Source organism: Notolepis coatsorum, assembly GCF_963971535.1.
Source record: "Notolepis coatsorum genome assembly, chromosome: 10".
NCBI classification, from domain to species: Eukaryota; Metazoa; Chordata; class Actinopteri; order Aulopiformes; family Paralepididae; genus Notolepis; species Notolepis coatsorum.
Genome location: NC_140174.1, coordinates 102,576,415 through 102,602,756, shown reverse-complemented (window position 1 = coordinate 102,602,756; position 26,342 = coordinate 102,576,415). Strand labels below are relative to the sequence as shown.

The window sequence follows — 26,342 nt, the reverse complement described above, 5'->3', positions numbered from 1 at the left end:
TCAATAATTTATTCAAAATAGACTTTTTATTTTCCAGCCTGCTATGAGTGTCCACAGGTCGAAAGGCACATACTGTCATTAACATAATTATGCTTTTTCATGAAATATGAATTGACTTGAGATGAGTTTGAGATGAGTCAGTTGGACACGAGGAATAACAAAGGCTCCCATGATACAGTTCACACAAGTATAACTAGTGATTGTGGGAAGACTGTGCATTTAACCATTTCCTCACCGTGCCCAAGGTAGAGTGATTCCCAAAAAGAAAAATGCAATGTTTCAAGGCAGGCAAAAAGAACAAAAACAGTCAAGCAAATATTCAAGAAAAGTCAATTCAAAATGTACTTCCAATACTGATAGTGTAAGAGTCAAACTAATGCACAAGAACCGTCAAATAAATTACCGTTACTATATTCTTATCAACAACATGGTGTCAGAAATCAGGACTTTTCCCAACAAAACAACAGAAGAGAATAATGCAATAATTTCCCCACGGTCTTTGTCAGAAATAAGCCTGGTCCTCTGTTGAAGGAAAATGCATTTGGGCATCACTGAGTAAAACACCTTTAAAAACGTACCATCCACAGAATACATGTACAATTCTCTTATTTCTGGTCTCTTGTACAAAAAAAAGGAATGGGTTCCCTCTATAAAGTGAATGTAGAAGTCAAGACAGGTATTCTATAAAGTAAATATAAAAGGCTCAGACACTAGGCCTGCTCCCCAGTCCTTTACTTTATCTCAGAGTCATTGCCAAAGCTTATATATAATATAGGCTAATAATCCCTCGCTATGTGTTTTCTTGGATGCCGTCAGGTTGGGCTTGTACCTTATTTGCTCCAGGTCCCCGTGGATCTCCCTTCGCTACATGTCCAGGTTCCTGTGCCGCGCCTCCCAGGATGCCCGCCTTGCCGCCCTGCACCGGCTCCTGTGGAGAGTCGTGGTGGTGGGGGGCCTGGGGGGTGGTGGCGTGGTGTCTGACGTCGGCTTTCACCAACACCTCATAGTACAGCAGGTAAAACACCGGTGTGACGATACCGACGACCAACATGATCGCCACCGCTGTCCACCACCTCATGCCCCAGTCCGCCCCGTAATAAGGGTCCTTCCTCTGGGCAGGCTTGTACTCCACCTCCCCTCCCAGCAGGGGCTGCTGGAGGGTCAGGGAGGACACCACCTCGTTCAGGCTGCTCCGCGACGGGCCCGTGGACCTGACCAGCCGCTCTATATCCTTGTCCTTCTCCAGGAGGAAGCCCTCCACGCTGTCCGCGGAGGAGGAGGAAGACGAGGAGTCCGTGGAGGACTCTGCGGGGAGCGAGGCGACGGGAGGGGCCTGGGGCGGCCTGTTGTGGGTCTCCGTGAGGACGCTGAAGCGCTTCACGGGGATCTTGATGGACCGCAGTGCAAAGAAGTCCTGCTCCGTCAAGAAGTTATTGGCCCGCTTGATGTCCCCCACCTGGAAGGACACGCAGAACCACGGTGAACCTTATTATCCCCGATAGAGTGGGAGACATACAATATGTCTACTATATAAACAATGTTCTTCATGGGAACAGAAGAAAAGGCTGCTGCAGTAGGAGAACCTACTCTGTAAAAAGAAAAACATGTAATCAGGATGGAAACCATGGCGACTTTATATAAACTAACACTTGGTTAATTTAGACTCGGAGCTACATTCAGGTAGTCTTCATCTACCTCACTGATATTTAGACGCCATATCTCCATGTTCAAGCCATACAGAACGTGTCAGGTGGGTTCTCTTACAGAACATGTCAGGTGGGTTCTCTTACAGAACATGTCAGGTGGGTTCTCTTACAGAACATGTCAGGTGGGTTCTCTTACAGAACATGTCAGGTGGGTTCTCTTACAGAACATGTCAGGTGGGTTCTCTTATAGAACATGTCAGGTGGGTTCTCTTATAGAACATGTCAGGTGGGTTCTCTTATAGAACATGTCAGGTGGGTTCTCTTACAGAACATGTCAGGTGGGTTCTCTTATAGATCATGTCAGGTGGGTTCTCTTACAGAACATGTCAGGTGGGTTCTCTTACAGAACATGTCAGGTGGGTTCTCTTACAGAACATGTCAGGTGGGTTCTCTTACAGAACATGTCAGGTGGGTTCTCTTACAGAACATGTCAGGTGGGTTCTCTTATAGAACATGTCAGGTGGGTTCTCTTACAGAACATGTCAGGTGGGTTCTCTTACAGAACATGTCAGGTGGGTTCTCTTATAGAACATGTCAGGTGGGTTCTCTTATAGAACATGTCAGGTGGGTTCTCTTATAGAACATGTCAGGTGGGTTCTCTTATAGAACATGTCAGGTGGGTTCTCTTACAGAACATGTCAGGTGGGTTCTCTTACAGAACATGTCAGGTGGGTTCTCTTACAGAACATGTCAGGTGGGTTCTCTTATAGAACATGTCAGGTGGGTTCTCTTACAGAACATGTCAGGTGGGTTCTCTTATAGAACATGTCAGGTGGGTTCTCTTATAGAACATGTCAGGTGGGTTCTCTTACAGAACATGTCAGGTGGGTTCTCTTACAGAACATGTCAGGTGGGTTCTCTTACAGAACATGTCAGGTGGGTTCTCTTACAGAACATGTCAGGTGGGTTCTCATACAGAACATGTCAGGTGGGTTCTCTTACAGAACATGTCAGGTGGGTTCTCTTATAGAACATGTCAGGTGGGTTCTCTTACAGAACATGTCAGGTGGGTTCTCTTACAGAACATGTCAGGTGGGTTCTCTTACAGAACATGTCAGGTGGGTTCTCTTACAGAACATGTCAGGTGGGTTCTCTTATAGATCATGTCAGGTGGGTTCTCTTACAGAACATGTCAGGTGGGTTCTCTTATAGAACATGTCAGGTGGGTTCTCTTATAGATCATGTCAGGTGGGTTCTCTTACAGAACATGTCAGGTGGGTTCTCTTACAGAACATGTCAGGTGGGTTCTCTTATAGAACATGTCAGGTGGGTTTTCTTATGCAAACAAGCCTGGAGCTGCTCCATAGACAGTGAATAAAATGTTTCATATTTAATATAAATAATAAAGAGGTGGTGTAGTGGTTATCACTGTCTCCCCCTAGTGGCAGGGTGGTGTAGTGGTTAACACTGTCGCCTCACAGCAAGAAGGTCCTGCGTTCGATTCCCGCTTGGGGACCAGGTTGCCAGGTACCCAGGTGGCGTCTATATTAATCAGTTACCGGGGCGCTGGGCACTCAGTTACCGGGGCGCTGGGCACTCAGTTACCGGGGCGCTGGGCACTCAGTTACCGGGGCACTGGGCACTCAGTTACCGGGGCGCTGGGCACTCAGTTACCGGGGCGCTGGGCACTCAGTTACCGGGGCGCTGGGCACTCAGTTACCGGGGCGCTGGGCACTCAGTTACCGGGGCGCTGGGCACTCAGTTACCGGGGCACTGGGCACGTCATGACGTTATTTCCCTGTACATTACAACGTTAACACAACGCAGCTGTCAACTGTACTTTACATATTATCCAAACGAGGACCACATAACCACATCGCTGCTTCAGCATATCGTTTGTGTTATTTCCCCGGGTGAGGAGACCGCGCACGCCCCGGTAACTGAGTGCCCAGCGCCCCGGTAACTGAGTGCCCAGCGCCCCGGTAACTGAGTGCCCAGCGCCCCGGTAACTGAGTGCCCAGCGCCCCGGTAACTGAGTGCCCAGCGCCCCGGTAACTGAGTGCCCAGCGCCCCGGTAACTGAGTGCCCAGCGCCCCGGTAACTGAGTGCCCAGCGCCCCGGTAACTGAGTGCCCAGCGCCCCGGTAACTGAGTGCCCAGCGCCCCGGTAACTGAGTGCCCAGCTCTCTCTGCGACTGTAGAGGCGCTCAATGTACCTGTACTTTTCATACCTGCAATTGATCAAATAAGGAAACAAACACAGAAGATGCACATACATGGATGTAATGACAGCAAGAAGGCGTAGACACATATATGAACGTTGCGACCAGCGTTGCTAATATGAACCAAAGGCTTTAATGCGGCGCGTTCTGGCATGTGTGATTAACCGTGTTGAATGGGGCGTCTGAACCAAGCGAGGACCTCATGCGCGGCGAGGAATGCGGAAGCGCTCTTGCACTCTTCGGCTGGGATTAATATAGACGCACCCAGGTGGGGTATCTCCCGGGTCTTTCTGTGTGGAGTTTGCATGTTCTCCCCTTGTGCTCGCAAGGGTTTCCCCTCCAGAAAAAGAGATAAAACCCAATGGAAAAACATGCAGAACAGATCGCTAGCGCTGTCACTTCCCTGACAAAGACGGACAGGAGCACTTGGATTTGTCCCTGGGTGCGGCCCATGTCTGCCCCCGGCTGCCCTCTGGGCAAAGGGCGACAGGATCGGTCAAGCGCAGAGAAGACATTTCATTGGTGAACCCCCTCCCCCAAAAATGCATCCAATCACATGTGTGCGCAAGGAATAAACACTTCTTAAAAAAAATTAAAAACGGTTAAATCTGAATTTAATCTCATTTTATACATGACGACAACACTGGTTTACTTCTCTGGTTCTTGTCTTCCTCCAAAGAAGATGTCATGCTGGGTCCTGCTGTACTAGGCAGGCAGGCCTAGTCTTGTTTCAATAAATGTTAAGTCCAGGGTTCCTACAGACATTGCAAAATTGAATTCAAGGACTTAGTACTTTTCTAAGCACTATTTTCTATTTAATTTTTTTTTAAAGGATACAATTCACCTTTAAATGCTGTTTTTATTGAAAAGAAAATCGGATCCAATATTTATGGCTTAAAACTCGATATTGGCTTTTTTACCGATATACCGATATTGTCCAACTCTTAATTTCCGATACCGATAAACTATATCAACCGATACCGATATGCAGGGTCCCCCCCCCCCCAAAATGGAATAAATAAAATCAGAATTTGTTCTTACTTGTTTGCCTGGGTAAATAAAGGTTATAGAAATGTAAAAAAATATAAATAATCTTTTATTTTTTTTTGAAAATAGATATTTTCCGATATCACATTTTAATGCCGATATCGGCCGATAATATCGGTAGGCCGATAATATCAGACATCCCTACTTAAAACCAATTTCCGACAATTACCGTAGTTACTTAGATTAAAAATAATCTTGATTCAGAACTATTTTATCATGGATGAACAACTTTCAATGTGAATGGTTGATTTGAGTTTCAAGGACTTTTTAACCCTTTCTCTGCCACGCTTATATCTAGGGATGCCCCGATCACGTTTTTTGCCACCGATCACCGATCGTCTTGAGCCATATTGGCCGATATCGATCGTTTTTGATAAAAAAAAAATGTTTAAATTAATTTTATATATATATATATATTTTTTTTAATAAAATATATATATTATATAATCATACTTGTAGTTGTATTATCTGCGAGACATCGCCACCACGCAACAAGTCAAAATGCTCGCTATCTGCAAACAGCTCCACTGTCTGTGTGTACTCGAGTAGCCTCCAGTTTCTCCGGAGCTGCAGCTGGACCCTATTGATCACATTCAACATGCCCTCAGCTCTAATACGCATCGAATCAGTGTTATAAGACATTGATATCAGGAGCTATCTGTAGCTACTGCTAGATAACGTTAAGGCAATGCCTCAGTGAACTATTTAGTTTAATGGGACGTTTCGTTTTGAACAGTGAGTTAACGTGAGCTAACGTGAGCTATCATCCACTACTAGATAGGGTTGGGCACCGAAAACCGGTTCTAATAGGAACCGGTTCCTAACTTCCGGTTCTGGAACCGGAAGTAACATATTTGAATTTCGATTCTAAATTTCGATTTTTTTTTTTTTTTTACTTTTTTTTTTTTTTTTTTACTTTGTTAATTAATACCCTAGTTACAGTACAGCAACCAAATTAAACTGTATCAAGTCAACTGAAAATGTGAATAGTATGATTTTCTTTTTGAAATAAAAAAAAAAAAAAAAAAAATCTCCTTCGAAATAAGCTGTGACCTGTTTTGACCTGCACCTCAAAGAATCGGAAGCGAGAATCGTTTAGAACAGGAATCGATATGGAGAATCGGAATCGGAACCGGAATCGTTCAAATCCAAACGATGCCCAACCCTACTACTAGACTTGCTGGAGCATTTGTTGATATCAGGAGCTATCAGTAGCTAGCCGGCTAGATACTGTTAACAAAAAGCCTCATGTAGTCACTGGGTCATTTAGTTTAAACAGTAACGTTAGGTAGCCAACGGCTCGGTAGGTTGCCAATGTTAGCTCACGTCGCATGCAATACTAGAGCAGACTGTTGCCGGAGGCTCCTCCTTCTCCTCCAGCCCCTTCCGCACCCATGTAAACAATGGGTGCGCGGGAGGGGCTGGAGAGAAGAGCGAGTGAGAACTCCGCAGAGAATTGGATCATGTTTTCCGTGTCATCGATCGGTTTTGACGATCGGCGAAAATAAAGCATTATCACCGATCACCGATCGCATATTTATACTGATTATCGGCCGATAACGATCGGTGGCCAATCGATCGGGGCATCCCTACTTATATCCATCAATGTTTGATCACTGCCAGCTCTATTTGTCTATGGAGATGTTCACCTACTTTGCAGGGCTATAACTTTTTAAATTGTATTGCTAAATTGACATTACTATGGCCCATTCAACATCGATTAGCTATTGTTCAGGGTGTAGGAACGTTTTACTTTTTCATTCACACATTCATATAAAAATACTGTCTAGATCTAGAGTATAAATATGTTTTTATCGTTTTCTGCAGTAATTCCTAGAACGTGAGATATAGCCATTTATGCATATATTACATCATCAAATACAGTTTGATGATGTATATAATAATATATACGTCCAAATAACATTTATTGAGTTATGGCAACCGATCGATTATCCAGTGTGTCAAGATGGAGTCCCGGGAGCGATCGCGAGTGGCGGACGGAATAGGGGGGACACCAAGCACTTCCGGCCCCACTTACCCACTTCCGGTTTGGCGATCGGCCACCAGGTGAAGATATTGAACCGTTGGAGAGTTCAGTGGAGATCCCCAGCACCCGTCAAGGATCCGTCGGTGAAATATGATTACCATGACAGATTTTTTAAATATTGATCTCAAAGATGCTGTAAAACGTCATTGGCAGATTACGCATGGCGAGGAATGACGTCTTAACACGTCATTGGCGATTAAAGGGTTAAGCACCTTGTTAAAATAATGGGCTGGTTAAGGAATTCCAGGCCTTGACTTTTTTTGACAAATCAAGCACTTTAAGCACTTCAAGGACCTTGTGCGAACCCCCTCAGTCGCCATTCCGTGTATTGCCAGGACAGTATGATTACATTCACCTACTCATTAATCTGGTGTGAATCACAAGCCAATTACAGAGCGTGATCTTTTCTAAATAAAGGTTAGCATTTATTCAAGTAAACAAAACATAATATTAAAGATAAAAATGTGCTCCTTCTTGTACAATGAGTTGTTTACTCATAACAATGAATTATTTTAATATTTTAGTACATTTTGTGCTTAAATTCTCATTACCGCGATGCGTCCACATTGATTTCTATGGCACATTGACTTAATTTTATATTTAATAAACTCAAAATGTTTCTCTAAAACTGCATTAATATTGTTTATTTATTTGTGTAATCAAGGAAATTATGATGAATTATACAAATTAATGATTTTTTTGTGGAAAACATAATGTCCTTGGATGCAGTTCTCATTCTCCGCAACAGTTTTCACCTTCCTGTTAAGACTACAGTATTTTTTTAAATAAAGTTGTATTGTCCCATGATGCATCACAAAGAAGACAAGCTAGAAGATGGCTACTAGGTAAGTGAAGTCACCTCAATGGTTAACACTTAAAAGTTCTAATTTACCTCTTCAGCCCTTGTACACGACAAAATTGCTTCTCATTACTGAAACATGAAGTATTACTTGTTTGAAAAAAGTTTTGATCATCAATATTTGATCAACACAAAGGTTAATACGTTCCTAACATGTACCATGACATTTTTTTGCCAATGTCATCATGGCTTCTCCATTGCTAGCTAAAAAATGCTAACTCCTCTCATCCTCCGCAACACACTTCTCATATACCGCAACACTTTACTGGGTGTTTCAGTAATGACAACTTCTCTTTCGGCAATGAGAATTTGGTAACACATCACATAACTTTGTCATTAAATAGTAATAATTGGTAACACTTCAACATTAAGTGTTCATAACGTTGTAATTACATAGTAATAATAAAATGTGTATCATCAACAGTTCATTTTGATGTAATTTACTAACTTTCCTGTTTCATTGCAGACAGTCAGCCACTGAGAAAAAGAAAGCGTTAGCAAAGGCTAGGCTAGCAAAATTCAGAGAAAAGGTTTACAACAACCCTGACCTGCTGGACGAGTACAGAAGGAAGGAGAGAGAGAGGTAAGGGGGGTGGGAATGGTACAGTCATTAGCAAACATGCTAGTTTATAGGAAGCCTCATACAAGCCATTTAGTTGATAGGATGTCCAGCTTTCTGGCCCTCACTAGAGGATGTGTACACACTCACACTTTGTAAGCCATTCAGTCCCTACTGTAGGACACACACAGGGAGAACCCTACTGTAGGACACACATATGCACACACACTCTAAGAAAGTCAGGCCCTACTGTAACACACACACACACACACACACACACACACACACACACACACATAAGCCATCCAGTGCATAGTGTAGGGTCTGTCCTGGGCTGTCCCCGACTAAGGATTTGGATGGCCGACTAGGATTGGCCAAAATTTGCCGTTAGTAGACTTAAAAAAAAAGTAATTTTTTATTTTTTTTTCATTCCATTTGGGCTGTGGGGGTGCTTAATGTCTGAAGGAGTCGACTGAAGGCGTCTTGTCCTCTGCAAAAGCATGCAATTGGTCCACTGATGGATACATCTTGATATTTGTCTAGTATAGTGTGTTCATTAGATGGGTGAAATGCTCTTTCAGTGCCTCTGTGCCTGTTTTCGTAGGCAGTTAGCCTCTGGTATGCGTGCCATTAGCGTTAGCCACGCTTCTATGCCTCTTTTCTTTTGAAAAAAAAAAAATATATATATATATTAATAATCTTTTATATTCGACTAAGAGGTTGGCCAGTCGACTACGGCCCCTTTCGACCGATTAGTCGACTAATCGATTAATAGGGGTCAGCCCTATATTTTCCTAATTTTATGGCATGCTTCCTTTTCATTTCTAGATGTTTTTCCTAATTTTATGGCATGCTTCCTTTTCATTTCTAGATATCAAAAACGAAAGGAAAATGGTAAGATCAAGAAAATGGAAGATCTTACCTCCAAACAATATGAAAGGAAAAAAAAACAATGGAGAGAAAATTCGAACAGGCATTATGCTAAAAAGAAAACACTGAATGCCATCTTGGATTTGACCCCTCCCTCCATCAATGAGCCAGATGCCGCACAGGTACTGGAGCAATATGTAGGCCTACCGGTACCACCAAGCCCCCCAGAACTGCCATCAAACTGCCAAACACCAGAGCAGACGTCCACCCCCAAAGCAAGAAGAAAAAGGAGAATGCAGGATGTCCAGGTAGTACCAAGGCCTCCCGAGCCACCTTTGAACTGCCCAACACCAGAGCAGACCTCCACCCCCAAAGCAGGAAGAAAAAGGAAGGCAACCATAACCTCACTGAGGTCAAAACTGAGGGCGACAAAAGATCAACTGGAAATCCAGTCCCGAAAATACTCTAACCTAACGAAGCAGCTTAGAAGGCTACAAGAAAAAAACTAAAAAGGACCAGCTCCTTTGATAGGCACCATTGAGAAGAGAGCCACCCACCGGAGAGAGCCCAAGACCCTGCTCAACAACAGCCAGAGACGATTGATGGGACATGTTGTGAGTCGTTTCTTGCACCAGGATGACAACTCAACCGTCATCAATGGCAAAACAGGGGAAGTCCGCAAGAAAGGACAAGTGTTCAGGAAGAGGGCACTGACTGACACTATGGAGAGACTACATGTTAAATTTCTCAGTCAGCACCCTCGCTACAAACTCAAGGGCTCAGTTCTGCAGACTGAAGCCCTTTTGGATCGTGAGACCCAACGTTTCCCAAAGAGAAACCTGTGCCTGCAAAATCCACGAGAATTTCCTATTCAAAATCAAGAAGCTTTACCAGCTTGGGATTGTTGCCACACCATCCACAACTGAAATAGTTGAGTCCTGTGTCTGCAGCTCAAGTGATGTGGAATGCATGTACAGAAGGTGCATTCAATGCCAAGGCAAAACCTTCCCTACAACTATTGATCCATCAACCAAGGGAAACATAATTTCCTGGGACCAGTGGGTTACCCGGACAGGTAAAATCACAAAAAAGGGAAAAGATGGTGCACTGGAGGAGACGAATGTCAAAAACACAGCACTGGAGAAGACACACACATCTATCGACAAACTTGTTGACCTCACTAAGGACCATGTAAATAAACTGGCCATTCATGTGTATAACATCCAGCACCAGTTCCAGAGGCTGAAGTCACTCAAGGAGAACCTTACTGAGAAAGAGGTGGCCGTCCACATTGATTACAGTGAGAACTACAGTACAGCTGTAAGTACACCAGGGAAGTGAAAGACACCCACTTTGGTGGCGGGAACCAGCAAGTGACGCTTCATACTGGGGTCAAATACCTGTGGGGGACGTGTGGAGTCTTTTGCGTCTCTGTCAGCGTCCCTAAAGCATGATGCTGTTGCAACGTGGGCTCATCTTAATCCAGTGCTCAAGTCCATCCGGGAGGAACATCCAGAAGTGAAGCACATCCATTTTATTTCAGATGGACCCACCTCCCAGTACCGCAACAAGACAGCGTTCTATCTGGCCTCGACAGTGCCTTTCATGAGAGGGTTTGAATATGTCACCTGGAACTTCTCAGAGGCATCTCATGGCAAGGGTGCCCCTGATGGGGTAGGGGGTGCACTCAAGAACCTAGCAGACCGGCTTGTTGCTTATGGAACTAGCATCCCAGACACCAACACACTGCATCAGCAACTGGCAACACACTCATCTGTAAGGCTATACATGGTAACAGAGGAGGAGATCATTTCGGCCCAGGATTTGATTCCTCCAGCCCTGAATACAGTGCCCGGGACTATGAAGATTCACCAGGTAGGTCAATGTGACATGAGGTTGAACACGTTTGATTGATTGAAAACTTTATTAATAGGTTGTAGAATGGGTACAATACACACAATTGTTAAGGGGATGCAGACCAGAGAAAGACTTTCGTCTTGTTTACATCAGGGTCCCCCATTTTCAATTCATAATGACAAAGTGGGCAGGGGTGAGGTGGGTTCTAGGAGTAAGGTCAAGCAGTAGTCTGACCAGTTTGTTTTGTGATGTTTGTAATATTGTTTTTAGTGCCTTTGAGGTGCTTTGGTACCATGAGGAGCAAGCATAGTCGTAGTACCCTTGAATGAGTGCTCCTGTTAAGTGTTTTAATTAATTAATTAATTGTCATAAGTTGGCTTAACTTTATTGATTCATATGCTTTTTTAATACATTTATTGTTTAATTTCTGTTTATGGCTGACATCTACAAAACCAGGGGTAATCCAGACCCGGGACGTATCCTGCTTTTGTGGCAGTGCATGTGGATGCTTTCTCCCAAAAGAGTGCTCCTTCATAGGAGCGAATGTGGAGTCAGATACGGAGAATGCAGAGCCAGGACCTGTTTTGGACGTGGGAAAGTGGGTCCTTGTGGAGTATGATGCAGAGTTGTTCCCTGGCACCATCACACAGGTATGTAGAACTAGTTTTAGATATGGACACTAGGTTACTTGTTAATGGTAAATCCTGAGTCCTGTTTTGTACTTTTTCTTTTACCTATGTCCTTTACAGATTGTGGATGATCAATATGAAGTTGACACGATGAATTGTGCTGGAGAGAATAAATTCTACATTCCATCTCGGAGGTTCGATGGAGAGAAAGTGTGGTATTACTTGGATGACATCAAATGTGTCATCCCGGAGCCACTACCTGCCACATCCTCTGCACGTCATTTTAGTGTTTCAGCTGAGATCTGGGCTAAATACACAAAGAAGTGTGTGTAAATGCGTGTTGTGGGGTGGGGGGTTCTACAGGTCTAAGCATGTTTTATACATGACAACCATTTTGTCATGATTGTGTCCAGTGGGTCTTGGACTTCCTGACGGGCAGACCCCAGGTGGTAAGAGCAGGCAACTGCACCTCCTCATCCATCACGCTCAACATAGGGGCCCCCCAGGGCTGTGTTCTGAGCCCCCTCCTCTACTCCCTGTACACACATGACTGCGTAGCACAGCGGAACAACAACACCATCATCAAATTTGCTGATGACACAGTAGTGGTGGGCCTGATCTCTGCCAACGACGAAAGGGCCTACCTGGAAGAGGTAGAGAACCTGTCACAGTGGTGTCAGGAGAACTGCCTCTCCCTGAACGTCAGCAAAACAAAAGAGATGATTGTGGACTTCAGGAGGTCGGGGGTCAAGGACTACAGCCCCCATAGCATCGACGGGGCACCGGTTGAGAGAGTGAACAGTTTCAAGTACCTCGGAGCCCACATATCCGAGGATTTGACATGGACCACATAGAGCTGCCGCGATTACCGCATTACCGCGGTATCGCTGTTACATCACGGCCACCGCAGAGTAGGCTGAATACCGCGTCACCGCTGTTTTTTATAATAATAATTTACCCTCCTCTCGTTGGGCTTGCGGCTCTGCAGATATACCCTACTCGTCTATCGAGGTTCCAAGCGACCCTATTGGGTACCAGAAAAGTCACGTGAAACATTGCAGACCACTGATTGGTCAGAAGAGAGACGCGTCACTAGGGCTGGGCGATATGACGATATTATATAAATATCGGGTACAGTTCATTAACGATACACTTTTTCAACGTATCGTGGATATCGTGATGTTTTGCCCAAGAGGATTGTGTCGCGTCAATCTGTCCACACGTTACTCGTTCATATCATATGCCCATTCCGCGGTCTGTTAATAAAGTTTTCAATCAGACAGATGTATGGAAAGGCTTTTATTATAACATTCGTTGTAGTAAAATCATTATGCCTCATTTAGTCATCCTGGAGCACTGGTCTCCTACTCGACGGCCGCGGGGAGCTAACGTTAGTAGCTTTGTTGACGTTGTTCAGCACACAGGATATTCAGGAAGTCAGGAAGCTTGCCGATTGGTGATAAGAACAGCAGGGCGGGTGCAAGCGCTGTGACGTAATTGGCAGACTCGACTGTCAATCAAAATTATTATGTTTCCGTCAGAATGAATGAGTGAAGACTTTGTTAAAGGGTTGCAGAATGGGTACAATACAGTACAGGAGGATGAAGACCAGAAAAAGACTTTCGACTTTTTTACATAAGGGTCCTCCATTTTCAATTCATCAAAACATTTAGAGACATACATATATACAGTAGTTTCATAAAAATGCTAAAATGCTATTGATTGATTGATTTAAAACGTTATTAACATATTGCAGAATGGGTACAGTACAGCTCAATACATACAATTGTTAAGGGGATGCAGACCAGAGAAAGACTTTAGTCTTGTTTACATCAGGGTCCCCCATTTTCAATTAATCATATTTCATATCTAAATCATATAATATCTCATTGCTAAATATATGCAATATATAATCTAATAATCTAAATCTAATATATAATATAAAAATGCTAAATGCATGGGTATTTTATTTTGTCTTTAATGTTAGCTTGCAAAATCAAATACTGTCTTGGTAAGCCTCATAATGAATTGTTTGGGGTAAAAAAGAAAAACATTGTGATGTGTATCGTGTATCGCCGAAAGGTCAGAAAATATCGTGATATCATATTTAGGCCATATCGCCCAGCCCTACGCGTCACACGTTTTTACGTCCTGAATGTCAGTTCATCACAACAGCTAATAACGTTAGCTTTAACTCTCCGCCGGAGTGGACTATCATCGCTCTTCAGGAGTACTAAACGAGACATAATGATTTTACTGTCTGCAACGAATGTTATAATAAAAGCCCTTCGTTCTATACACTTGTCCGATTGAAAACTTTATTAACAGACCGCAGAATGGGACAACTCAGCACGCTCTGAGCAAAGAAAGGAACTGAGATATGAATAGAGTATTGCTTGCTATGGTCCGGTAAATACGCTGATGTTATTGAACGCATAACTATATAATGTCAATGCCACAAAACGAATGCCTTTATTATAAAGTAGTAACTTTATAGTAATAATAATAAGAAAGGGTCGGGGGGGTGCCCGCGACACCGAGTGAACTGCGCATCCGTGTTTCACTTTCAATAACTAATGCGTGCTTGCCGAATCCCAAACAATATTCATGCTGCAAAGTCATCCTCTAAAGATAGACATTTAGACTAGAGGCAGGCTATATGCTATAAAGAGTAGACTACTACTAAAAAAAAAATGCATTCAAACTTTTCTTTTAATTTTTTGTGTGCGTGCGGTAAAAACCACGGCGGTAGGAAATATTTTGCAAATTTGTGCGATAAGGAAATAATCAATACCGCGGCAGCTCTAGGACCACACACATTGACAGTGTTGTGAAGAAGGCACGACAACGCCTCTACTTCCTCAGGCGCCTAAGGAAGTTCCAAGTCAGTCAGAAGATCCTTAGGAACTTCTACTCATGTACAATAGAGAGCATCCTGACTGGCAACATCACCTCCTGGTTTGGGAATAGCACTGCACAAGACCGTAGCAGACTACAAAGAGTGACACGTTCAGCCGAACGCACAATTGGAGGGGGGCTTCCCACCCTCCAGAACATTTACAACAAGCGGTGCAAGGGGAAGGCTAAGAGAATTATTAAGGACTCGAGCCACCCGAACAACTGCCTCTTTGAACTGCTGCGGTCAGGCAAGCGATACCGGAGTCTTAAGGCGAGCACAGAAAGACTCAGAAGAAGCTTCTATCCCCAGGCCATCAGGCTGCTAAACGAACAATAAACACTATGCAACAACCATCAAATGCACACAGCACACACACCCACACGCACACACTCACTTAAACAAACAACACACTGCAGCACCCACTCTCCACACTTTAGATCACACAAACACACTTTATATTTATTAATAAAGGATTTGCACTACAACTCGTACACCTACTGTAAATTGTACCTAAATTGCACCTCATCCTATTTCTGCCTTGCACTATATAGTATTGTATATTAGTACACTACACAGTATTGTATATTATATGGTAACTCAGTTACGTCTACTCTGCATCGAACATTGTACATATGTCTATACTGAACACTGTGACCTCATTTTTTTTACTTCTAATTTACATGCTATACTATGTTATTTTTTTTCATACTTATCTTGTCTTGCACAGTCTTTGGAGCGTAACAGTAAGAAGCATTTTGTATAAAAGTATTCTGTACTTCTGTATGACAACTATTGAAGAAACTTGAAACTTGTTTTTTATTTCATTTTGTACAGGCCTACTTGTTTTTAACAAGAATATACACATTTATCTTAGGCCTATATGGATTGTATTATCTAAGCAAGGTTCAGAGTTGCACATTTTGCTTATCAGGCCTATGTGTGATTGTTTGAGTAATTGTTTTTGTATTTATAGCACTTTTTGAAGTATATGACCTGAACCAGTGATTGTTCTATGAAAAAGGTTTTGTTTGTTTTTGTTATTATTCTGTATATTGATTGCATCTTATTGTATTTTTAAACAGAATGTTGTTAAACAGAATAAAGTTGTGAGTTGAGCTGAACAAATGCATTTTTTTTCTTAATTTGATTGACAGGATATGCAAATGCCTTAGTTGCAATTTTATGAAAGCATCCAGTCACTGCAGTCAGTGAGAGTTGGCAAGCCCTGAAATAATCTCTCATTAAAAAGGTTCACTGTGTTAACTTGACAAATAAGACAGTAAATTAGAGGTTTTCATAATTATGTAATTTGTTGTGTTACCTAAATTTTGGGATGCTCCGCGCAGGGAAATTGTGAAAGTGTGGGTGATGCCTCTATTATGACATCACTGTGACATCACAAATGTTCTAGAATGTTCTATTATGACATCATACTGTGACATAACAAATGTTCTAGAATGTCTATTATGACATCATACTGTGACATCACAAATGTTCTAGAATGGTCTATTATGACAGCATTCTGTGACACCACAAATGTTCTAGAATGTCTATTATGACATCATAGTCATACTGTGACATCACAAATGTTCTAGAATGTCCTATTATGACAGCATACTGTGACACAAATGTTCTAGAATGTCTATTATGACATCATACTGTGACATCACAAATGTTCTAGAATGTTCTCCCATTCATTCCTTATGGACCAAAATGTCCTGTTTAAAGTCGATTTGTAGCCAAACGGTGCGGTGAAACGTTCCAATTTTCTGCTTTGGTGTTTGTGGCTAATCAGACACACCAAGTGGTTTGCTTTGAATAACCAACAGCCTTGCTCTTAAGCCTCGAGTTGTGTCTGGCAACACTTAGCATACTTATTATCATTACCGAAATCATTAATCTCATTTCCGAAACCCATATATCATTACCACAACAGCTGTTAATTTAATGTTTATTTAATTTAGTGAACAATTATAATTTGATTCTAAAGGCATGTCCATGATCTATTTGTTTTGTGCTTTCATGTTTACAATGACATTTTAAGAAAAATGCAGGTTTCCATGAAATATCACAAAAATTAGGTTGTCGACTGCAGAAGGTGTTGCGGTAATGAGAGTAATATGACAAACTATTCTAAAAATGATTATTTAAAAATATATATTATTTCATAGTTTCAGGTATGTGTCTATGACTTAATAATCAATTCTTAAAACTTTGAAAATGTATACACTTTTCTTATTGTCTTGAAGTTTTAAGACTGTTGCGGTAATGCGAATTTGAAGGACTTATTTTGGAAAATGTGTTCAAAAAGGTGTTAAATTGTAAATAAATATTTTCTAATTATTATTCACATATACTCTATATAGCTTATAGTGCTTGAAAAGGAAATTTGTTGATGCAAGTTTGTTAAAAAAAATTATGTTTGAAATTTTGTCCTTCCGCGTTCCCGTTTTGCGCTTTGATTGGCCATGCACGTTTCTGGTCATGTGACATGTGCGCCCAATCGCATGACGAGCAGTGTCTTAGCCCTGCAAACGACCTAACGCCTAGTTTATCACTGGTTAAGCTTAGGTGACTCTTTCGCAGTTGGTTAAGGTTAGCGTTTGGAATCAGGGCTGGCGTTCTATCGCCATGCTTTAAGACAAACTCTAACCGTAACCAACTTCGAAAGAGCGCCTAAGCTTAACCGTCCAAAGTACTTGCCGTCACACGATTGGGCGCACATGTCACATGACCAGATATGTGCGTGGCCAATCAGAGCGCAAAACGGGAACGCGGAAGGACAAGTTGCTTGTGGAAAGTATAGAGGCCCAACGATGCCATGCATTCAAGTGAACTCCGTCCTGTTGTTCCAGGTTTCAGCTTTTTCACCGTTTTCTTTTTCCCCCCTGTTGGTCCCAGTGAGTTCAACATTCTGGCTTCATCGTCTCACAAGAAACCCACACTGATTTACTGACTGACAACCTGGAGAGAATGCACACTCCCACATACAGTACATGGAGCTCTGGCTCCCGCTTCTTGCTGCTTTGGTGTGTTATATTGCAGTTAATCTTTCAATGGTATTACAATTATATACCATTATATTTCAGCAAGTTTACCCAAAGCTCTAAATTCTGCAGTATTCCACGTTTATCTCGGAATTCTGTGATATCGGCAAAACATACAACCCTACATTTGACTGTACTGTCGGATCAGAGCTAGGATGAGAGAGATGATGATATTGGGGGGTATTGTATTTTTTCATCATTATGTTCATTTTCATTGAAAAAAAAGTATTAAAATTATGATGCTATTTCTTTTTGCAGGGGTCTGTACCAAACAAAGATGTCCTTACATGTGTAGAATATGATTTGCAGCACCACCACACTTTAAAAAGTCACTTTTTTAGCTTATCAAATATCGCAGCCTCTACAATGTGGATATTGCACTAGGCCATATTGTGATTTCGTCGATAACATTTTAATTTGTTGTTTTTATTCATTGTAATTGCCCTATGTCACATACCACTACTGAGTTGTGTGAGAGTGTGTGCATTAGGGATGTGTGTGATTAAATGACTACACGTTTAAAACGTTGCTGTACCTGCTAATTAATCTTTGATGAACATTGTTACTCAGCTGATAAGAGTTGTGCCCTTCCTGATGACTTGTCGTACAGAACTTGTAAGTGGCTTTGGATAAAAGCGTCAGCTAAATGACTAAATGTCATTCACGATAACGATATGATATCATATCACTCGATATAGATAATTATCGTATTAAGTATATAAGTATTAAGTATTTTCTTTTTTTAAACAACAGATGTATGTTTATTTTGCAGCAATTCTTTGTCGTTGCCGCCATCTTTAGTGTTACAGCCCCTCACACTCCATTTCTCAGGCTGCAGCTGGTTTGAAAGCGAAAGTAAATGGGCCTCTCTGCTGGCTGTGGCTCCAGGGGAGTTGAATAGTTCTGGCTCTGCTAGTTTCTTTTCTATCTTTTGGCGCTTTTTTGGTGGACAAACCAAATGTCCATGTGCACCAATATATATTTTTTTATTATCGATCGATATCGATTATTAAAATATATTGCGATAATTATCGTTATCATTTTATCGCCCAGCCTTACGGGAAATACTAGTCGGTTTAATTTGAGAAAACTACCAGTCAAATGTGTAACTAGGTTTGTTGGTAGCAACAACGTACTAAATAGCTGCATTTATATAGCGCTTTTATTCTCTTTACAATTTGTTCCTCACATTTTACCCATATTCACACACCGACGGCAGAGGCAACCATGCAAGGTGCCAGCCTGTTCATCGGGAGCAGTTAGGGGTTAAGTGTCTTGCTCAAGGACACGTCGACACGCTGCCCGGGAATCGAACCAGGAACCTCCGGAAGACCAGACGACTGCACCATAGTCCACTGTTTAACAGACACTGCAAGATTTACCAGAGGGACACTGTCGTCTGCTAGTATCACACCAGGAACACACAGCCGGCGGAAGGGTCCCAGTGAGCTGCAAAGTGCCGGGAAGAGTAGCCGGCTTCCTCTCGGTGCCCGCGTTAACAGATTGGACCGTTCCTTCCAGCTCACAATCTGCAGCGGCAGTTTTCAGCGCATGGCCTATTTTCTCCGCAAGTGCAACATATAGGGTTCATTATTCATGGGACATTCCACTGTGGCAGTCCTATACGCAGCTCTTGATTTTTAACCCATGATAAAAATCAGCTCTACTTGTGATTATAAAAGAACAGAACGGAGCAGACGGGCACTTAATGGTAAATGGCTGCATTTATATAGCGCTTTTATACAAAGTACTTTACAATTTGTTTGTACACCCATTCACTCACACATTCACACACTGACGGCGGAGGCAACCATGCAAGGTACCAACCTGCTCACCAGGAGCAATTAGGGGTCAAGTGTCTTGCTCAAGGACACTTTGACACGCTGCCCGGGAGGAGCAGGAATCTAACCGGGAACCTCCGGATTACCAGGCGACTGCTCTACCTCCCGAGCCACTGAACAACCAGGCCACTGCTCGCACTAGAATTTACATTTCGCAGCACTTCGGGCGCTTCTGGCCTGGTCTGTTCAAACTAGCTTACAACTACCAACTAAGTGCAGCTTGTCCCAGCTGTAAACCGAGTCGGGAGCATCTACAGTTAAACAGACATGCACAGTTTGCGTCGGAAAACAATGATACCACTAGGGATGCACCGAAATTTCGGCACAGAAAGTTTTCGGCCGAAAATGGCAAAAAATAGCCTTTCGGCTTTCGGCCGAAAGAGTTTTTTCACCGAAAATATATCACAGAAACAGAAACAACCTAACAACCTCGCGTGTTGTTGTGATGATGTCGCACTGTCGGGAGTCGCGCTGTTTCTATGTAAACTCTGCGCGCAACGCGTCCAATAAATGCGTCTTTAACATGCTTTTATATCCTTATTTACTATATTATTTACTTTGCCCGTCGCGGTTAATCACTGAGTGATCTAATATGCATATTCTTCAGAGCGAGAGGGGGGGGGGGTTGTGTTTCTCACATTGACGCTGTCTGTCTGTCGCGCGTCTACTGTGCCGAGTCAAGCGAGCACACATTCAGCTGGGGACTAGAAAGGTGCGCTCAGTAGAGCACAGATGTCCGCTACGGCAGCCAGAAAAAAGATGGAATTAATGTACTGTATGCATTCAGAAGTGCTGAATAAATGTTTTATGGACCCATAATAGTGATTATTTATTATTTAAGTTAAGTTTTGCCATAATCATATTTTTCCATAATCATAATGTTCCACAACATTGGTAAAACAAAATCTATTCTATTAATCATTTTCGGCCTTTCGGCCAACTGTTTTCTATTTTCGGTATCGGTTTCGGCCAAGAATTTCCCATTCGGTGCATCCCTAGATACCATGAATGAAAACCAAACAAATATGTTCGATGACATGTCTGCACTGCGAGTTGTGGAAATAACTGCTGATTTCAGCTGCGGCAGCAGCTCTTATGAATTACTGATGCCTCCTTTAGTCCTATTTCAGCCTAAGCCTTTCAAATAGGTTTTCTTAAGGGCATTAGGCATGCTAGACTAACACTAAGCCTTTTCGATGATTCTCACTGCAAACAATCTTTTCACTGAGCACATTAGGCCTAATAATTATAATGTATATACATATTTTAGAATGTATATCTTCTTGGACTGTATTCTTATTTTAGATAAATAATTAAAAAAAATAAACGAAATGTTTATTGTGCGTCTGGATGCGAGCGATCTGTGGTGCTGAATTTCCCTCGGGATCAATAAAGTATGTTCTATTCTATTTTTTTGTTTTGTCTGTTTTATTACGTCTGTTTAAAAGTCAGTTAAATTAGTTGCAATGCACATCCCTAGTGTACATGTGTAAGTGTAGCCTAAAGAGGAAAGGATAGATAGTGTGTATTTATAAAAATAAAATAAAAAGGTAGTCCCCTGACAAGACATTGTGCAAAGACACACGACACAAAACAAAAGGGTGTCCACACAGCTAGGCCAGGGCACATAGACTTACTGAGCAGTGGTACTGCAGGGCGATGCTGTTCAGGGTGTCCCCCTCCTTGATGTCTCTAGCCAGATAGACAATATCATCCAGACGCTCCCTGGAGGTGCTCCTCCTCAGCCTCTCTCTGCCGCGTGGCCTCAGCTCGTAGACCTCCCCTTCCTCCTCCGACTGGTCGTTCTCGGAACCGTTGTTCCCAAACAGGTATGCGTGGCCGCCGTTCGCAGGCTGCACCGTGGTGGCCAACTGGAAACCATAGTGCTGGCTTCTACTGGCCATCTTTTCTTCACTCTGGCAGGAGAGAGAGAGGGAAGAAAAGGAATGCCTTTCATTACAAAACCATTACTTTGGCAGGAAGACCTTGCTGCTCTCTTAACGTTAGAAGAATGTCATGTGAGAAAAGGAGGGAAAAAGGGTATGATGCAACATATACACACCACCAGTTTAAACAGATATAAAAGGTGAGGTATTTATTAGCATACTTTTTTGTAGCTACATACATTAACTAACAATTTGTTTTATCAGAGGCAAAAAAAAACTACAATGGTTTAATAATCTCTTATTAACCCATTCATTGCCGGAGCTCATATCCATCCTTGTAGCCTCTCTGCCAGCTCTATTTGTCTATGGAGATGTTCACCTTCTTTGCAGGGCTATAACTTTTTAAATTGTATTGCTAAATTGACATTACTATGGCCCATTCAACATCGATTATCTATCGTTCAGGATGTAGGAATGCTTTACTTTTTCATTCACACATTCATACAATAATACGGTCTAGAGTATAAATATGTTTATCGTTTTCTGCAGTATTTCATAGAACGTGAGTTATTACCGTTGGGTGATGAGCGTGGAGCAAAAAGATCGCTATTATGGGATGTTGATCTAGGTGATCCAGTTCCGGTTTGTATAATACTAATACTAGGGGTGGGAATCACCAGTTTCATCATGATACGATACGATATCGATTCTTTGGACAACGATACGATATTTGGCGATATCACAAAGTCTCTCACGATACAATACGATTAGATTAGATTCAGGTGCCTGCAATCGATATGAGATGATATCATATGCCCATTTAACACAATCAGTAACATTTAGATCAACTAAAAAAAGGTAACGAAAATATCATTTGACATTTGTATTTTTGAGCTCTTCCAGACATTTAAAGGAAAATCAATCTATTGTTTTTAATACAAATAGACCTCCTGTTCACTGTAAAGTGCCACGTTTTGATATATTGAGCTTTAAACTTTAAGCTCCATTTTTTGGAACTCAAAACTCAACCTAAAACCCCTCCCTACCTCCCTCTCCCAAACCGTTCCTACAACAATTTGTTGATGTTGCATGATCATGTATAGGCCTACATTTATTATGTATTATATTGTTTATGTTTAAATAACATTTAAACATCAAACTCCTCTGACCTCATCTGGTCTTTCCAAAGACGCGCGCACACACACACACAGAAAGGGAGAATGCTATCCTGTAACGTCTACACACACGGAGCTACTGCTGTTGTTCTTGGGCGGATATGAGACTCGCCACAGGATTTTCAAAATAAGAGTATCGATATGAATCGATCTTATTACATTGCATCGATCCGATTCGATTGTTGATAATTACATCGATGTATCGATCTGGATCGATGTATCGTCCCACCCCTAACTAATACACGTCCAATCATGTTGTTTATTGAGTTATGGCAACGGATCGATATGCACAGTGTCTGGATAGAGTCCCGCGAGCGATAGCGAGTGGCCGGACAGAATAGGGGACGGACTAAGCACTTCCGGTGACTTCCGGTTTTGGCAACTCACCGATCGGCCACCAGGTGGCGGTATTGAAGCGTTGGAGAGTTGAGCGGAGTCCTACAACACCAGCAAAGACTCCGTGGGTGAAATGTGAATACCATGACAAAAATATGAAATATTGATCTCAAAGACGCTGTAAGACGTCATTGGCAGATTACGCATGGCGGAGAATGACGTCTTAACACGTCATCGGCGGAGAAAGGGTTAACCAATATTATTATGACTTAGATATCACTGTGGGTGTAAAAGAAGGCATGAGAGATGTATTTATAACACATGCCCCAGAAAGTGCTCAGAGTCAAGAAATCCATTCAAACCAGGACACCTTGGACTGTTGGAGTCAGGTTGATATTATATTATCTTAGAGATCTAGAGAGAGACACGTACGGCCTAGTTTCAAACAAGGATGTCTCGGAAATAATATTTGAAAGTGACGAGGCAGACAATGACTGGATAGAACTGCGAGTGATGTGACAACGCCAGTTATGGTCGAACCAGTTTTCAAACACTGTGGCTACTGTGTTACTAATCCCATAGCTCTGTGGAGGCCAAACATGTACACTCAAAAGTCTGAAATAAACTTGTATTAGGGTAGTTGCTCTCCTAATAATAACTAGAGCGGAGCTATGCTATATATCCCAATCTGTGTGGTGCACCCTGTTGTGTCAAACCCAAACACACATTAACATTATTATGTCTCTCTCCAGAGCCTGTGGACAACAATGTCAGCAATACAGGCATTTGTTCCTTTCTACCTTATCCTACTGTTACTAATGTGTTTCTCCTAGCAACAAGAGGGGTGGTCAACAAGCTAGAACACTAAAGTCCATCTCTCCAGCTGCCTTGCACATGTTGAGTAGACAAGATAAGACCTTGATGATGACTCCATGCCATGATAACCACGGCAGCAAAGCCTATACTGTACTGTAGCTGACAGGGTCCTCCTTTTATGTAACCAAGTGGAGGCTGACACGTTTATCTTTCTGTTTGACATTCAAGGCAAGGAGGCTGCTGAATGTGACAGCTTTTGTAGTAGAGCTGTCGGATATCACATCTCACGACAGAAAAGACTGTGCTCCCAGCCACGGTGGATCATTCGTGCCAGTTCGACAAAATGTTATTCAGTCAGCCTGCCAAGTTAGATGCACGGGCTGTTCCTTATCAAGAAAACACACTGTGCAGAGAGATTAGCTTAACATACCTAATGACTAACTACACAACGTACACAGGTTAGCTAACAATTACCTACTAATTAGGTCATGCCGGGTTACCGTTAGCTCTTAAGATGGACGTTAGTCAAGTTAACGTTATCGACATTTCACCGTGTTTCTAGTTTTCAAACCCCCATATACAACGATTAACATTGGAAACATTGGTGTTAAGTTTCAAGTTCAAGTTTCTTTATTAGTTGTCAGAAGTACAGAATACTTTACATAAAATGCTTCTTTCTGTTTTGCTCCAGAGATTGTGCTAGATAAAAATAGATAAGTATAAAATAAGTATAGTAAGTATAAAATAGAAGTCAAGTATGTAGACAAAAGTGTTCAATATACATATACAATGTACAATGCAGAGTAGAAAGGTAACTGAGTTACAATACAATATACAGTGCAAAGCAGAAATGGGATGAGGTACAATTTAGGTACAATTTACAGTAAGGTGTAATGAGGTATGAGTTGTAGTGCAAATTCTTTACCAATAAATATAAAGTGTGTTTAAGTGGGTAAAGTGGTTAAAGTGGGTGCTGCAGTGAGTTGTTTGTTTAAAGTGAGTGTGTGCGTGTGTGTGCTGTGAGTGCATTTGATGGTTGTTACACAGTGTTAGTCATTTAGCAATCCGATGGCCCGATTGATAGAAAGGGGACATAATGAGTCGGCAGAGCTGTCAACTTTCTGGCCAACAACGTCGTTGGGCAACATCTGATTGATTGATTGATTGATTGAAAACTTTATTAACAGATTGCAGAATGGGTACAATACAGTACAGCTCAATACACACAATTGTTAAGGGGATGCAGACCAGAGAAAGACTTTCGTCTTGTTTACATCAGGGTCCCCCATTTTCAATTCATCAGGACATATATGACATACTTGACATACAGATAGTCAGTACTGCTGGTATGTCATAAATGTATAGATGTATAGATGTAGCAGTACTGTCTATCTGTATGTCATATATGTCCTGATGAATTGAAAATGGGGGACCCTGATGTAAACAAGACGAACGTCTTTCTCTGGTCTGCATCCCCTTAACAATTGTATGTATTGAGCTGTACTGTACCCATTCTGCAATCTGTTAATAAAGTTTTCAATCAATCAATCAATCAATCAATGCTACATCTATACATTTATGACATACCAGATTTGCATACCAGATCTGATAAGCGGATGCCTCGACTCATCTGCACCGGCTGCGTGGCAACCTCTTGCTGCCCAAATATATCCTCTATTGTATACGTTTCCCTCCATCTCACTTTAAGTTATTGTTGGCAGACACGTTGCCCTGTCGTGTTGCCCAGCATTGTGTCCGTGACATGAGCAACTACATGAGCTAAAGAAGCTACTATGGCATCTGTTCTCGCAGGTTGTTGTGTTAGCGTCAACGTTAAAGTGTCGTCAATCGCTGACCGCGGTCGTTAAAAACAACACATTTGGCGCGTCACTCGGGTGTAAGACGTAAACGAGAGGTGCTCTGCACACTTGTCTTTACCTGTGAAGGTGAGCATCGATCAGTGGTCGTGGTTAATGTCCATTCTTCCCTCGGCTCCGTTAGCTACCTGTTAGCCGCTGTTCGTTTCGTTGTTTAGTGCTTTGCCACCGCTTACGCCACGTCAACACAATGTCGACGTGATGACGTAAGGGCGCGATGACGTTGCGCGTGTTTTCCAGGATCTTGATTCGGGATTTTGACCACTAGATGGCAGCACCGCATGCTAAATCAAAATAATGTGGGGCCATGTTGTATGGTAGCAAGGGCAATTATTATTGGGAGCTCACACACAACCATCGTCCAGTGTAGATGTATTGCATTATTTAAAATACAATAACATAATAAATAAAAAACGTTAAAAAACATTTTTTTTAATTAATAATAATAATCAATGAAATATAACAATAATCCATTTGTTGGACTCTAATCACTCTATACAGATTGGCTATCGTGAGTGTATGATTGGCCCCTTTACGGTTGGCCCCAGAGAACCAAACATCAATCCTGAGTGACAATGCTGTAGCCCTAGGAGGATCCTCTGGACTACTGTAACATAAAACAATTTTGATGTTTGGCTACAAATTGAATAAGAAAACAAAATACTGCGTGAGCAGCGTGATCACTATAGCCTTCATCAACGCAAGCATTATGGGAGCCTAATTAAGCGAT

General features: G+C 42.1%; 1 protein-coding gene across 1 annotated transcript; it reads right to left on the bottom strand.

Moving 5' to 3' along the window:
• Position 1: 1 nt before the first annotated feature.
• lysmd3 (LysM, putative peptidoglycan-binding, domain containing 3) lies at positions 2 to 25,785 on the bottom strand. Its single transcript, XM_084322528.1, has 3 exons — positions 25,674 to 25,785; positions 21,160 to 21,438; positions 2 to 1,456 (listed from the first exon to the last, which is right to left on the bottom strand). The coding sequence occupies exons 2-3, from the start codon at positions 21,424 to 21,426 to the stop codon at positions 791 to 793; spliced, it is 933 nt and encodes a 310-aa protein (XP_084178654.1). The 5' UTR covers positions 21,427 to 21,438; positions 25,674 to 25,785; the 3' UTR covers positions 2 to 790.
• Between the last annotated feature and the right edge of the window lie 557 nt (positions 25,786 to 26,342).